The following is a 16,694-nucleotide window of genomic DNA, read 5'->3' as shown; positions in this document are numbered from 1 at the left end:
TCTGTAGACAGTCCACGTTTCGCAGGCATATAGCAGGGTTGGGAGGACACTAGCTTTATAAACAAGCCCCTTGGTCTCCCTACGGATGTCCCGGTCCTCAAACACTCTCTGCTTCCTTCAGAAGAATGCTGCACTCGCAGAGCTCAGGCAGTGTTGTATTTTGGTGTCAAATGTTGACATCTGTAGACAGTCCACGTTTCGCAGGCATAGAGCAGGGTTGGGAGGACACTAGCTTTATAAACAAGCCCCTTGGTCTCCCTACGGATGTCCTGGTCCTCAGACACTCTCTGCTTCATTCGGGAAAATGCTGCACTCGCAGAGCTCAGGCGGTGTTGCATTTCAGTGTCAATATTGATAATGTGCACCTTGAATTGGGACCGGAAAATGAATGGCAGCCAATGGAGTATCTATCTATTTTGAAACTGCATATATAGAATCATAGAATCCTTGAGTTGGGAGAGACCTCGTGGGCCATCCAGTCCAACCCCATTCTGCCAAGAAGCAGGAATATTGCATTCAAAGCACCCCTGATAGATGGCCATCCAGCCTCTGCTTAAAAGCTTCCAAAGAAGGAGCCTCCGCCACACTCCGGGGCAGAGAGTTCCCCTGCTGAACGGCTCTCACAGTCAGGAAGTTCTTCGTGTTCAGATGGAATCTCCTTTCTTGTAGTTTGAAGCCATTGTTCCGCGTCCTAGTCTCCAAGGAAGCAGAAAACAAGCTTGCTCCCTCCTCCTTATGACTTCCTCTCACATATTTATACATGGCCCTCAGCATTTCTTCTTCAGGCTAAACATGCCCAGCTCCTTAAGCTGCTCCTCATAGGGCTTGTTCTCCAGACCCTTGATCATTTTAGTCGCCCTCCTCTGGACACATTCCAGCTTGTCAACTCTCACATATTTATACAGGGCTATCATGTCTCCTCTCAGCCTTCTCTTCTTCAGGCTAAACATGCCCAGCTCTTTAAGCCGCTCCTCATAGGGCTTGTTCTCCAGACCCTTGATCATTTTAGTCGCCCTCCTCTGGACACATTCCAGCTTGTCAACTCTCACATATTTATACAGGGCTATCATGTCTCCTCTCAGCCTTCTCTTCTTCAGGCTAAACATGCCCAGCTCTTTAAGCCGCTCCTCATAGGGCTTGTTCTCCAGACCCTTGATCATTTTAGTCGCCCTCCTCTGGACACATTCCAGCTTGTCAATATCTCTGTTGAATTGTTGTGCCCAGAACTGGACAAAATTTTCCAGGTGTGGTCTAACCAGAGCAGAATAGAGCATGGGGAGCATGACTTCCCTAGATCTAGACACTAGGCTCCTATTGATGCAGGCCAAAATCCCATTGGCTTTTTTTGCCGCCACATCACATTGTTGGCACAGCTCCTTAAGCCGCTCCTCATAGGGCTTGTTCTCCAGACCCTTGATCATTTGAGTTGCCCCCCTCTGGACACATTCCAATATTATATATAGGCTCATATTTCGCATTCTATGCGTCTACACTGAACATATAATGCGGTTTCAGACTGCATTATAAGGCAGTGTCGAAGGGGGGCGTTTTATCCCTATTTCCTCAGAGAGGAGCTCGATGGGAGGGGGGAAAGGAAAGAGAGGGAGGAGCCGTTGCCTGGAAACGGGGGCGGGGCAGAATACCAAGACACATCCTGTTAGCCAATGAGCGCGCGAGGGGCAAGAGAAGGGCGGGGGGGAAGCGCGCAAGAGGTGCGCACGCGCGAACGTTTTCTTATCGCTTCCCTCCAAAAACATTCCCTCAGAGGGGAGCTCTATGGGAGGGGGGAAAGAAAAGAGAGGGAGGAGCCGTTGCTTGGAAACGGGGGCGGGGCGAGGAGGACTGCCAATAACGAAGCCTCTTTCCAACCAATGAGCGCGCGAGAGGCAGGAGAAGGGCGGGGGAGCGCGCAAGATTATCACTTCCCTCCAAAAACATTCCCTCAGAGGGGAGCTCGATGGGAGGGGGGAAAGAAGAGAGAGGGAGGAGCCGTTGCCTGGAAACGGGGGCGGGCGGAGTGTCAAGAAGCCTCCTGCCAGCCAATGAGCGCGCGAGAGGCAGGAGAAGGCCGGGGGGGGAGGGCGCAAGATTGTCGCTTCCCTCCAAAAACATTCCCTCAGAGGGGAGCTCGATGGGAGGGGGGAGAGAAAAGAGTGGCAGGAGCCGTTGCTTGGAAACGGGGGCGGGACGAGGAGGACTGCCAATAACGAAGCCTCTTTCCAACCAATAAGCGCGCGAGGGACACGAGAAGGGAGGGAGGAGAAGGGGGGAGGAGAAGGGAGGGAGGAGGAGGGAGGGAGTGCGCGCGCGAGTCCCCGCCCCCTTTCCTTCTCCGGGGAGCAACCGTTGCTGGCCGCCTCCTCCGCTCCGCGCATGCGCCTCCCCGCTGCGACTGTGCGCGTGCCCTCAGTGCGAGAGAGGCGCTCGTTTCCTCTGAGGGGCGCCAACATGGCGGAACGGGGGGCGTCCGGCGGCGGCGGCTGCCAACGGGCCTCGTCGTCGTCCTCCTCGTCGGCGCCTTCTCTCCTCCCGCCGCAGCCGCCTCAGCCAAGCTCGTCGGCCTCTTCCTCCTCGCCGTCGCCGTCCCCTCAGGTGGCGTCTCCCGCAGCGGTGGCTGGGCAGCCTCCTCCACCGCCTTCCTCCTCCTCCGCCGCCGCCGCCTCGTCGGCCTCTCAGCCCGCGCTCCTGGGACCCGCGGCGGCAGCGGGGGGGCGCCCCGTCCAAATGAACCTCTACGCCACTTGGGAGGTGGACCGCAGCTCGCCCAGCTGTGTGCCCAGGTGAGAGAAAGCCCTCCGCGAGGGGCGTGCCGCCGTGGGGAGTGGCCATCTGTCGGGAGGGCTCAGACGGTGTCCTCCTGCAAGGCAGAAGGGGGTTGGGCTGAACGGCCCTCGGGGTCTCCTTCAAATCTAGGCTTCTATAACAATAATAATCTTTGGTAATAATGATGACAACAGAGTCTTATTCTATGAAGGTTTTGAAGCATTGGCTGGATGGCCATCTGTCGGGAGGGCTCAGGTGGTATCCTCTATTGTGATAATGATCACAATAGAGTCTTATTCTCTGAAGGTTTTGAAGCAGTAGCTGGATGGCCATCTGTCGGGAGGGCTCAGGTGGTGTCCTGCCTGGCAGAAGGGGGTTGGGCTGAATGGCTCTCGAGGTCTCTTCCAAATCTAGGCTTCTATAACAATAATGATCTTTGGTAATAATGATGACAATAGAGTCTTATTCTCTGAAGGTTTTGAAGCAGTGGCTGGATGTCTGTCGGGAGGGCTCGCATAGTACCTTTCTGCATACAAGAAGGGATTACACTAGATGGCCCTTGTGGTCTCTTCCAACTCCAGGTTTCTATAATAATAATAATCTTTGATAATAATAATAATGATGATGGAGTCTTCTCTGGAGGTTTAGAAGCAGTGGCTGGATGGCCATCTGTCGGGAGGGCTCGCATAGGATCCTTCTGCCTTCAAGAAGGAGATTACACTAGATGACCTTTGTGGTCTCTTCCAACTCCAGGCTTCTATAGTAATAATAATAATCTTTGATGATAATGATGACAATAGAGTCTTACTCTCTGGAGGTTTTGAAGCAGTGGCTGGATGGCCATCTGTCGGAAGGGCCCAGGTGGTGTCCTCCTGCCTGGCAGAAAAGGGTTGGGCTGAATGGCCCTCCGGGTCTCTCCCAAATCTAGGCTTCTATAATAATAATAATCTTTGATAGTAATAATGATGACGATGGAGTCTTCTCTGGAGGTTTTGAAGCAGTGGCTGGATGGCCATCTGTCGGGAGGGCTCGCATAGTATCCTGCCTACAAGAAGGGGATTGCACTAGATGGCCTTTGTGGTCTCTTCCAACTCCAGGCTTCTATAATAATAATATAATAATAATAATAGTAATAATAATAATAATCTTTGATAATAATAATAATAATGATGACAATGGAGTCTTCTCTGGAGGTTTTGAAGCAGTGGCTGGATGGCCATCTGTCGGGAGGGCTTAGACGGTGTCCTCCTGCCTGGCAGAAGGGGGTTGGGCTGAATGGCCATCAGGGTCTCTTCCAAATCTAGGCTTCTATAACAATAATAATCTTTGGTAATAATGATGACAATAGAGTCTTACTCTCTGGAGGTTTTGAAGCAGTGGCTGGATGGCCATCTGTCGGGAGGGCCCAGGTGGCAGAAGGAGTTGGGCTGAACGGCCCTCGGAGTCTCCTTCAAATCTAGGCTTCTATAACAATAATAATCTTTGGTAATAATGATGATAATAGAGTCGTATTCTCTGAAGGTTTTGAAGCAGTGGCTGGATGGCCATCTGTCGGGAGGGCTCACATCATGCCCTCCTGCCTGGCAGAAGGGGGTTGGGCTGAATGGCCCTCCGGGTCTCCTTCAAATCTAGGCTTCTATAACAATAATATTCTTTGGTAATAATGATGACAACAGAGTCTTATTTTCTGGAGGTTTTGAAGCAGTGGCTGGATGGCCATCTGTCAGGAGGGCTTTGATTGTGTTATTGCCTGGCAGAAGGGAATTGCACTGAATGACCTTTGGGGTCTCTTCCAAGTAGGACTCTATAATAATAATAATCTTTGATAAAAATGATGATGATGGAGTTTTCTCTGGAGATTTTGAAGCAGTGGCTGGATGGTCATCTGTCAGGAGAGCTCTGATGTGGCCTTCCTGCCTGGCAGAAGGGGGTTGCACTGAATGGCCCGTGGAGTCTCTTCCAACTCTTAAGATTTAATAATAATAATAACATTGACAATGGAGTCGTCTTCTCTGGAGGTTTGGAAGCAGTGGCTAGATGGCCATCTGTTGGAAGAGCTCTGATGGTGTTTTCCCATCTGACAGAAGAGGGTTGCACTGCATAGCCCTTGGGGTGTATGATGATGATAATAATAATAATAATAATCTGATAATAAAAATGATGATGAAGTCTTCTCTGGAGGTTTTGAAGTAGTTGGTGGATGGTCATCTGCTGGGAGGGCTCTGATGGGGCTGAACTGGATGGAGCAGGGGGGTGGGCTGGATGGAGCTTGAGCTCTCTTCCAACTAGTATTGTGTGCAACTGGATGGCCGTCTGTTGGGAGCGCTTGGATGGTGTCTTCCTGCCTGACAAAAGGGGGCTGGACTGGATGGCCCAGGGGGTCTCTTCCAACTCTCAGATTCTTGGATCCCTGTGGTTTTTGGAGCTAGAATCAGAGGACTGATAGTTTTGGAAGAGCCCTCAAGGACCTTGAGGAGGGAGAGAGCTGGTAGAAGGGGGTTAGACTGGATGGCCCTTGGGTTCCCTTCCAAGGCTTCGATTCTAAGTCCTTGAATGGGATACTGCCAAGGATAGCTTGGTGCTAGTTGTGCAATATTTCAGAGGAAGAAACTGTAAAATTTACCAGACTATTCTTTGCTTTAGAATTCCTATGGAATTCTTGGTTTTGGCATCAGCCAACAGCTAACTTGAAGACATGAGCTTGACAGAAATGAAGACACACAGCAATATCTAGGATGGCCTTTTCATTTATTTATTTATTTATTTTATTTCCTATATTTATACCCCACCCTTCTCCCCCCAAAGGGGGACTCAGGGCAGCCTTTTATGATGCTAGCATCATAAAAACAACCACAGTACTATCAAAATATTTAAAATTAAAGCAATTAATTAAGATACATCCATTAAAATCGAAATCCAAAAACCTGTCCGGGTCAATTCATTGCCATAAGTTGTGTGATCTTCTTCCACTTGCTGCTCACTGATCCAACGCTTGGTTCCATAAACAGGACTTGATTTTCCTTCTAAAAGACAAGAGGGAGGTGGCCAATCTGATATCTCTAGGGAGGGCGTTCTATAGGCGGGAGGCCACTGCTGAGAAGGCACTGTCTCTCGTCCCCATCAACCGTGTTTGCGATAGTGGTGGGATCAAGAGCAGGGCCTCTCCTGAAGATCTTAAACTTCGTGATGGTTCGTAGTAGGAACTTTCTGCTCTTTCTGAGCCTTTTCCCTTTAATATCATCCCCTGTGAAAGAGAACTGGTTCTCACACTCAAAACACCCACTCCCCCCCCCCCTATGCAAAGTACTACCTGTCCCCTGCCAGGCATTGCTGTGGCCCAGTCTATTGATCAGTCTGTTGATCTGGAAAACAAAGTAATGAGAAAGTGTTGGTTTCTAATATATGTAATTTCTTTATGCTTGTGGGTCAACAGTATTTCTTACTGTTTCTTTGTCAGTGTTGATGTGGAGATTGTCTGGTTTGCCTACTCTGGAACATGTAACATATCATTGTCCTTCTTTAAGGGTCCCTTTCAAATCTATGATACTATATCTGTGTGTGAATCATATCTATCTATCTATCTATCTATCTATCTATCTATCTATCTATCTATCTATCTATATCTGTCTATGGCTGGATGGCTCTTTGTCAGGAAGGCTTTGCTTACGTTTTTTGCCCTGATGAAGGGAGTTGGATTGAATGGCCTTAAGTATTTTCTGATGGTCATGGAGGTTCTGTGTGGGAAGTTTTGCCCCGTTTCTGTCATTCATGGGGTTTAGAATGCTCTTTGATTGTAGGTGAACTGTGAATCCCAGTGACTACAACTCCCAAATGTCAAGGTCAATTTCCCCCAAACTCCATCTATGTTCATATTTGAGCTTATTGAGTGCTTGTGCCAAGTTTGGTCCAGATCCATCATTGTTTGAGTCCACAGTGCTCTCTGGATGTAGATGAACTACGACTTCCAAACTCAAGGTCAATGTCCACCAAATCTTTCCAATATTTTCTGTTGGTCATGGGAGTTCTGTGTGCCAAGTTTGGTTCAATTCCATCGTTGATGGAGTTCAGAATGCTCTTTGATTATAGGTGAACTATAAATCCCAGCAACTACAACTCCCAAATGACAAAATCATAATTTTAAGTGATGTTCACTCCTTGTGTTGTGAGACTTTTGTTGTCAAATTTGGTGTGATTTGGTTCTTTTGTTTTTAAGGTACTTGTTCTGCACAGAGCATTTATATATATATAGATAACAAATCCCCTTGAACTACTTCTTTTCCACCTATGTAAATTGTACATCGTAAGATGTCTCTTTTTTCCAGGGTAGATATAGAATTTTTAAAAGGTTTGCTGTCTGAATGTGTGTACGGATATCGGTGTTATTTCACATCTGCCTCAAGTGGGTTATGTCGAGAAGTCGAGGGAGAACGTTTCAAAATAAATTAGCACTCTCCATGTGTGCACACAGAACATGATGATCAATTTGGGAACACATATGCCCGAGTAGTCCAAAGGGTAATCACATCACTTCTCATAGTCGCTGAAGGTATGGCGTATCTCTTATATTGATGAATGCCATTGTAAAGGTTTGTGTGTTGTGGGGTGTAGAAGTTTCAGAGTTGGAGTGTAGATCTTTACATGAAAGGGTGTTTAAAAGAAGGCTTTTCCCCCTTTATGTAATAATTAGCTGTACCCGCCATGTGTTGCTGTGGCCAACCTTCTCTCTCTTTCTTGCTTGCTTGCTTGCTTGCTTTCTTTCTTCCTTCCTTCCTTCCTCTCTCTCCTTCCTTCCTTCCTTCCTTCCTTCTCTTTAAACTTTAAACTAGGTCCACCGGGGGAGGGGGACAACAGCCTTTATTTATTTACAGCTTTTATATTCCGCCCTTCTCACCCCGCAGGGGACTCAGGGCGGATTACAGTGTACACATATATGGCAAACATTCAATGCCAATTTTGACATACAACATATACAGACAGACCAATCCAAAGGAGACCAGCACTTCTCTCTTACGCATGTATCAAGAAAGAGGACTTTCTGCTTTCCACAGAGCACATTGTTAGTCAGAAGAATTCATGCCTGTATTTGCAGTTCTCTCTGATTGTGTTGATTGCGATTGTTCTGTTGTGACTGTTTCGTGACCTTTGTCACAGAAATGGGCAGTGTTACCCTAGAATGATAGTACTCATATTGGGTTGTTGTAGGTTTTTCCAGGCTATATGGCCATGTTCTGGAGGCAATTTTTCTCCTGACGTTTCGCCTGCATCTATGGCAAGCATCCTCAGAGGTAGTGAGGTCTGTTGGAAGTAGGAAAAATGGGTTTATATATCTGTGGAATGACCAGGGTAATGTTTCAGCTGATCACCTTGATTTGCATTCAATGACCTGGAACAACAGAGAGTAAACAATCAGGCACATCAATTCACTCTCAACAAGAGATTCCCCCCAGGTGCTTCCAGACCATTGAATGCAAATCAAGGTGATCAGCTGAAATATTACCCTGGTCATTTCACAGATATATAAACCCATTTTTCCTACTTCCAACAGACCTCACTACCTCTGAGGATGCTTGCCATTGTTGTTCATTCGTTCAGTCGTCTCCGACTCTTTGTGACCTCATGGACCAGCCCACGCCAGAGCTCCCTGTCAGCCGTTACCACCCCCAGCTCCCTCAAGGTCAGTCCAGTCACTTCAAGGATGCCATCCATCCATCTTGCCCTTGGTCGGCCCCTCTTCCTTTTCCCTTCCACTTTCCCCAGCATCATTGTCTTCTCTAGGCTTTCCTGTCTCCTCATGATGTGGCCAAAGGACTTCAACTTTGTCTCTAGTATCTTTCCCTCCAGTGAGCAGTTGGGCTTTATTTCCTGGAGGATGGACTGGTTGGATCTTCTTGCAGTCCAAGGCACTCTCAGAACTTTCCTCCAACACCACAGCTCAAAAGCATCGATCTTCCTTCGCTCAGCCTTCCCTAAGGTCCAGCTCTCACATCCGTAGGTTACTACAGGGAAGACCATGGCTTTGACTAGGCGGATCTTTGTTGCCAGTCTGATGTCTCTACTCTTTACTATTTTATCGAGATTGGACATTGCTCTCCTCCCAAGAAGTAAGCGTCTTCTGATTTCCTGGCCACAGTCTGCATCTGCAGTCATCTTTGCACCTAGAAATACAAAGTCTGTCACGGCCTCCACGGTTTCTCCCTCTATTTTCCAGTTGTCAATCATTCTTGTTGCCATAATCTTGCTTTTTTTGACGTTTAGCTGCAACCCGGCTTTTGCGCTTTCTTCTTTCACCTTGATTAAAAGGCTCCTCAGCTCCTCCTCGCTTTCGGCCATCAGAGTGGTGTCATCTGCATATCTGAGGTTGTTAATGTTTCTTCCAGCAATTTTCACCCCAGCTTTGCATTTATCCAGCCCCGCACATCGCATGATGTGTTCTGCATACAAGTTAAAAAGGTTGGGTGAGAGGATGCAGCCTTGCCGGACGCCTTTCCCAATCTTGAACCAGTCTGTTGTTCCGTGGTCAGTTCTGACTGTTGCTACTTGGTCCTTGTACAGATTCCTCAGGAGAGAGACAAGGTGGCTTGGGATGCCCATCCCACTAAGAACTTGCCACAATTTATTATGATCCACACAGTCAAAGGCTTTAGAATAGTCAATGAAGCAGAAGTAGATGCTTTTCTGAAACTCCCTGCCTTTCTCCATTATCCAGCGGATATTGGCAATTTGGTCTCTCGTTCCTCTAACTTTTCTAAACCCAGCTTGAACATCTGGCAACTCTCGCTCCATGTATTGCTGGAGTCTTCCTTGCAGGATCTTGAGCATTACCTTACTGGCATGAGAAATAAGGGCCACTGTACGGAAGTTGGAGCAGTCTTTCGCATTTCCCTTTTTTGGTATGGGGATATAAGTTGTTTTTTTCCAGTCTGATGGCCATTCTTGTGTTTTCCATATTTGCTGGCAAATGGCATGCATCACCTTGACAGCATCATCTTTTAAGATGATGCCATAGATGCAGGCGAAACGTCAGGAGAAAAATTGCCTCCAGAACATGGCCATATAGCCCGGAAAAACCTACAACAACCCAGTGATCCCGGCCATGAAAGCCTTCGACAGTACTCATATTGTCTGTCTTCATTTACCTTAGTCGTTGAGGTTTCTTACAAGCTTAACCTTAAGCCAAATCAAGCAGCTATGGAGAAGACTGATGTTGGAATGTATGACATGTCCTTGGTCTGTCTCTCTTTTCTACTACATTTATTTTTATTTCGTATCAAAAACATTGCATAAATTAGTATAAAACCACTAAAAATAGAAGGAGCGCAGGCGGCTAAATATCTTTTGACCAAAAACGGGCAACAGCGATGGCGTTGTCTGTAGCCTCCAACAATTCTTTCTCTGTACATGAGGCAGGGCATAGTGGACAAGCATTCAAGATGCGGAGTTGTCTGTTCTGCTCCACAGTCACACAAGGTGTGGGATTCTTTTAGGTAGTGCCATTACATAATCTCTTTTGAGAAATATTTGTTAGTCCAAATTAGTGACCTAAGTCTTTTTAGCTGGAATAGAATGGCTCTTTGTGTAGTACATACAGATTAGGTATTACTGAAAAACCCTTTGTCTTAAAGTCTGGGAGTCCTCCTTCCCTCTCAGTGGAAGTGGTTTCTTTATAGCACTTTGAGTCAGATATCTTGCAGAGACAGCTACTTTCCAAAGAGCAGGAGGTTTCTACATTCCAAGGATGAAAAACGTCTCATTGACTTCCTTAAAATGTGTTGTCGAAGGCTTTCATCACTGGGTTGCAGTGAGTTTTCCAGGCTGTATGGCCATGTTTCAGAAGCATTCTCTCCTGGCGTTTCACCCACATCTATGGAAGGCATCCTCAGGGGTTGTGAGGTCTGTTGGAAACTAAACAAGTGGGGTTTATATATCTGTGGAATGTCCAGGGTGTGAGAAAGATCTCTTGTCTGCTTGAGGCAAGTGTGAATGCTGCAATTGACCACCTTGATTAGTATTGAATGGTCTTGCATCTTCAAAGTCTGGCTGCTTCCTGCCTGGAGGAGTCCTTTTTTTGGGAGGTATTAGCTGGCCCTGCTTGTTTCCTGTCTGGATTTCCCCTGTTTTCTGAGAGTTGCTCTTTATTTACTATCCTGATTTTAGATTTTTTAAATAGCAGATTTTTTTTATTTTCATGATTTCCTCCTTTCTGTTGAAATTGTCCACCTGCTTATAGATTTCTTTTTAAAAAAATGGTCTTTGTTAGATTTTCTATTAATACAAATTGTTAAAAGGATTTTAAGAATCAGATAGTTGAAAAAGGAGGAGAATAAAGGGGAAGGGGAGAAGTGTAGGGGGGAAGAGGAGATAGAGTAAAGAAAGATAGTATGTGCAACAGAAAGGAAAAAAGAAAGAAAGCGAGTGCATTAAAAACAGTATGAAACAGAAATCGAAAGTTTAGTTCTTCTTTCGGTCTGACTTCCCAGTGTCTTCGGTGAGATTTTCCCTTTTCTTTCTTCTCTTATTTTTTTCCCTTTTCCTTCTTCTTTCTTTATTCTCTTTGATTAATGAAGTAAATTTCTCATTTCTCTTTTCTGATTTGTTTAATTCTATTTAAAATATTCATTTATCAATGTCCAATCTGTCTCTTTCTCTGCTATTCCTTTGTTTTTCTGCATTAGGTAGCTTAATCTATCCATAGTTTTTACTTCCATGAGTTTCACTTCCCAGTCTTCTATTTTGGGTATATCTTCTTTTCTCCAATTCCTGGCGTAACAGATTCTTGCCACCATCGTAGCTAGAAATAGTTTATCCTTATTATGTTCAATTTTTTCATCTGTAATCCCTAATAGAAAAGTTTCAGGTAGGAGTGGTATGTTGCTCTTCAGCATCTTTTGTAATTTCCCTTGAACCTCTTTCCAGTATGTTGTGGCCTTCTTGCATTGCCACCACATGTGGTAGAAAGTTCCTTCTACTTTCCCACACTTCCAACATTTTGTATTGATGTTTTTGTAAAATTTCCCTATTTTTTGTGGAGTCAGATGCCATCTATAAAACATCTTGATCCAATTTTCTTTCATATCATAAGCCCTGATATACTTTAAGTTCCTTGTCCAGATAGTCTCCCATTCCACTAGCATTCTCGATCTTCCTATATTGCTTGCCCATTTTGCCATACAATCCTTGATTCTCTCTTCTTCAGTGTTCCATTTTAATATCTTTTTGTATATTAGTGATATCGTTTCTTCCCAATTTTCATTATTTTATCCCAGATATTTTCTTCTAGCATAAAACCGATTTTTTTTGTCTGATATGAAATGTTCCTTTAGCTGTCCGTATTGGAGCCACGATATGTTTGGATATAGTTGTTTTATTTCTTGTTGAGTTTTTAGATACAAATCTTCCCCCTTTTTTTCAACAATTTCCTTATAACGAGGCCACCTACTTATAGATTGCAATGGCTTCTCTGTGTAATCTGACATGGTGGTTGATAGTGGTCTAGATTTCTGTGTTCCCAAACAATATGCTGTGTCCAGTTTCGTTCATCAAGTGTTCTGCTACGGCTGACTTCTCAGGCTGAATTAGTCTGCAGTGCCTTTCATGTTTCCTGATTTGTGTTGGGGAACTGCGTTTGGTGTTCCCTATGTAGACCTGTGCACACTGCATGGTATACAGTAGACGCCTGCAGAGGTGAGAGGTTTCCCCTCGTGACCACCTGTGATTTGCACCTATGGTAATTCCTGCGCGCAGGCAGCATCAGATTTAAAGAACTAAATTCACGCGCGCAGGAATTACCATAGGTGCAAATCCACAGGTGGTCACTCGGGAAACCATGTTTACAGGTAAGCAACCTACACATCTCTCTTGTCCTTTGCTGAACATAGCATTGTTGGGTTTTCTTAGCAGGCAAGAGTTCTTTCTCTCACCCTGGACATTCCACAGAAATATAAACCTCACTTGCCTAGTTTTTAACTGAACTCACAACCTCTGAGGATGCCTGCCATAGACGCAGGCGAAGCATCAGAATAGAATGCTTCTGGGACATAGCCAGACAGCCCAGAAAACTCACAGCATCCCTTAAAATGCAGTCCCGTAAGCCAAATATGTGAAGAACCTCTTGAGATATGAAAACACATATATTAGAGAGTTCCACTTCATGATGATGATGTTGATGATGGATGTGAGTGTAGTTCCTCTACAGCTGTGTTTCTCAATCTGGGGGTCGGGACCCCTGGGGGGGGGGTCGCGAGGGGGTGTTAGAGGGATCGCCAAAGACAATTAGAAAACACAGTATTTTCTGTTGGTTGTGGGGCTTCCGTGTGTGGGAAGTTTATCCCAGTTCTATTGTTAGTGGGGTTCAGAATGCTCTTTGATTGTAGGTGAACTATAAATCCCAGCAACTTCAACTCCCAAATGTCAATAATAATAATAATAATAATAACAAACCTTTATTTATACCCCGCTACCATCTCCCGGAGGACTCGGTGTGGCTTACAAGAGGCCGAGCCCAAATACATCAATAAAGCAACACAGCAATACAGACAATAAATAACTCATAATCAAAGCAATAAACAATAACAATAACACCACGATGCATTAAAAAGCTATGGCAGGGCCAAATGTAATAATTAAAATTTTAAAATACTGGGCATGACAAGGTGACATATAACTAGGATGGGTATTTGGAGAGAAATGGAGCGAGCAGACGATCCTAGATCATTAATAAAGTGCGATTAGGGACATGTTGCTTAGGGCTCCTTATTCTGGGAAGGCACACTGAAACAACCACATTTTCAGGCTCCTCTTAAAGACTGCCAGAGTTGGGGTATGTCTAATGTCCTTGGGGAGCGAGTTCCAGAGTCGAGGGGCCACCACCGAGAAGGCCCTATCCCTCGCCCCCACCAATCGCGCTTGCGGATCTTTACAGGTGAGGGCCATGTGCGGATTGCTTTTCCAGTACCAGGGATCAGTTCCCACAGCCATCCCACTTCTTTGGGCTTCCAAAACCACAGAGGAGCAGAATAGCACCTCCCCCCAGCCCCCCATTCAAGGGCTATGCTCCCCAAACGACATGTCCACATTTGGGGATATTGAGTATTTGTGCCGAGTTTGGTCCAGATGCATCATTGTTTTGAGTCCATAGTGCTGTCTGGATGGAGGTGAACTATAACTCCAAAACACAAGGTCAATGCCCCCAAACCCTTCTAGTATTTTCTTTTTTAAAAAATATATATCTTTATTGAGTTTTTCACAACATATTTTTTAAAATCAGTAAACTAAAGAAAAAAAAACTATAAAAAGGGCAAGAAGAAGAGGAGAAAAATTAAAATAAAAAAAATGTACAGTAGGAATTTACCAAAAATGAAAATTAGAAAAAAAATACCCTTCTAGTATTTTCTGTTGGTCATGGGAGCTCTGTGTGCCAAGTTTGGTTCAATTCCATTGTTGGTGGAGTTCAGAATGCTCTTTGATATTATAGGTGAACTATACATCCCAGCAACCATAACTCCCAAATGACAAAACCAATCCTTCCCCCAACCCTACCAGTATTCAAATTTGGGTGTATCAAGTATTTGTGTCGAATGAAAACACATCCTGCATATCGGATATTTACAAGATGATTCGTAACAGGAGAAAAATTACAGTTGTGAAATAGCAATGAAAATAATGTTATGGTTGGGGGTCACCACAATATACGGAACTGTATTAAGGGGTCACGGTGTTTGGAAGGTTGAGAACCACTGCTCTACAGATTGTGGTGTATGAATACTTTAACATGCCTCCCTCACCTTTGTTAATGTCGGGTTGCCCCCATCAAATCTATTATGTTCTAGTGACCTTGCACTGTTCTCAATTGATGAGTTTGCCCTCGCATCTTTGAGCCCCTGCTGTGTGAAGATGGTGTATCTAACCTTCTCTTTCTGTGTAAGGGAGAAACACATGAACTTCCTGTCATGTGTCTTGATATGAGTTATTTTTTGCATCTCTCTGCTGCAGTTCTGAGGACAGTTGAGATGGCAGGCAGGACTTTCTGCTTTGCCTGGGTGGTGAGAAATTGTCATAAAGAAAGAAACAGCCATTTGTGCCTAGTGGGAGATAAGCAGCTGTCTTTGAAATGATTGATTGCTGTTTATTTTTAGTTTGCCTAAACATGTTTGATTGTGAAGAGCCTAGGCGGCTGATGGTTTTTCTCCTCTCAAACAGACACTAAGAAAATTATCATGCTAATCATTTGTTGAGAATGTCCATGAAAAATGGTCAATATTTCCCAACAAACAAGCATAATGCAACCATGTTTCTAACACTGTTGATGCCGGGTTACAGGCCTGTTTACATCCCAAGGGTAAAATATTTCCTTCCAATCTCTTAAGAACCATACACTAATAGATATATTGCTGATCTTCAGACAACCTTGATGGTAGAATTTGTCTTGGTAGCTGAATGTTGATTTCCTGTAGAATTTTTACTGTCTTCTCATTTTGAATTCAAAGCCTTTTTTGTTTGCTCAATCTGCAATTGAGGGACGACGTTCTAAATAGAGTACATACTTCACATAGCTCTTGGAAAGCTTTAGAGAGCAATCCAAGACAGATGTGGACTGAAATCCATTCAGGAACAATCCTCTTTCTTCCTGAAAGGACAAGTGGAAACTTTGATATTGGTCTTAATTCCCCCTTCTTACAATAATGAGTTTTCAGCAGTAATAACTCTCTTAATCGATATCTTGCTGTACAGATGTGTTAATCTATGTTTTCTGTCATCTCCAACTAAAATTAGTCATTATGGATTGGGATGATGGAAGTTATAGATTAAAAGGTACTGTATATACTCGAGTATAAGCCTAGTTTTTCAGCCCCCTTTTTAGGCTGAAAAAGCTTCTCTCGGCTTATACTCGAGTCAAGGTTATTTATTATTTTATTCTGTTATTAGTATTATTTTTATTTCATGTATTATTTTACTTTATTATTATTACATTTACAGTATTTTACCCTATTATTATTACATTTATTATACTTTATTATTATTGCATTTATTATTTTACTCTATAACAACAATAATAATAATAAACCTTTATTTATACCCCGCTACCATCTCCCGAAGGACTCAGTGCGGCTTACAAGAGGCCGAGCCCAAACACATCAGTAAAAACAACAACAACAATACAGACAATAAATAAAATCATAAACAAATCAGTAAACGTTAACAATAACACCATGACGCATTAAAAACTTGTGGCAGGGCCAAATGTAGTAGTTATTACATTTATTATTTTGCTCTATTATTACTGTTATTATTGCATTTCCATTATTTTACTTTTATTTTTATTATTATTATTATTATTACATTCATTATTTTATTCTATTATTGTTGGAAGGATACATAAATACATTTACATTGAAGAAGGTTAGAATAATGGTTTAATCAGAGTTGGGCAGTCTTATATCAAATTACAATTTTATGTAAATATTCAAAAACATTTCACCTCCTGGTGCCACAATTAATGTAGTTATTGGTATTTATTTTTATTTTGAAATTTACCCGTAGCGGCTGCATTTCCCACCCTTGACTTATACTCGAGTCAATGTTTTCCCAGTTTTTTGTGGTAAAATTAGGGGCCTTGGCTTATATTTGGGTGGGCTTATACTCGAGTATATACGGTATGTTGGATTCCAGTTTCAGGATGATTAATACAGCAGATTTACTTAATTTGCTCATCTTCTGGTTATTTCCCCCCAAAAGGCATTACATTGATGTTGCTTTTTGTAGTCCATTGTTAGTCATTGGATAATATACTCTATATGAGTGATTTGTGACTGTATGAACCAACCCAGGCCCTACGATCCTCTGGGGAGACCCTCCTTTCGCCCCTGCCAATCTCACAGGCTCGTCTTGTGGGCACAAGGGAAAGAGCCTTTTTCTCTGTGGCTCCCCGACTCTGG

At 44.0% G+C, this 16,694-nt stretch overlaps 1 protein-coding gene across 2 annotated transcripts in view; it reads left to right on the top strand.

Annotated features, from left to right (window-relative positions):
- The first annotated feature begins 2,343 nt into the window (after positions 1–2,343).
- PACS1 (phosphofurin acidic cluster sorting protein 1) overlaps positions 2,344–16,694 on the top strand; it is a 103,566-nt gene continuing 89,215 nt past the window's right edge. The window contains exon 1 of one of the 2 annotated variants that reach the window (XM_067472456.1): positions 2,344–2,780. In XM_067472456.1, coding sequence (XP_067328557.1) covers positions 2,374–2,780 — 407 coding nt within the window. In that variant the 5' untranslated portion in view covers positions 2,344–2,373. The remainder of the gene's footprint in view (positions 2,781–16,694) is intronic. The other variant, XM_067472455.1, reaches the window with a different exon arrangement.

The sequence above is a fragment of the Anolis sagrei genome, chromosome 12 (assembly GCF_037176765.1).
Source record: "Anolis sagrei isolate rAnoSag1 chromosome 12, rAnoSag1.mat, whole genome shotgun sequence".
NCBI classification, from domain to species: Eukaryota; Metazoa; Chordata; class Lepidosauria; order Squamata; family Dactyloidae; genus Anolis; species Anolis sagrei.
This window is presented reverse-complemented; position numbering and strand designations above follow the sequence as displayed.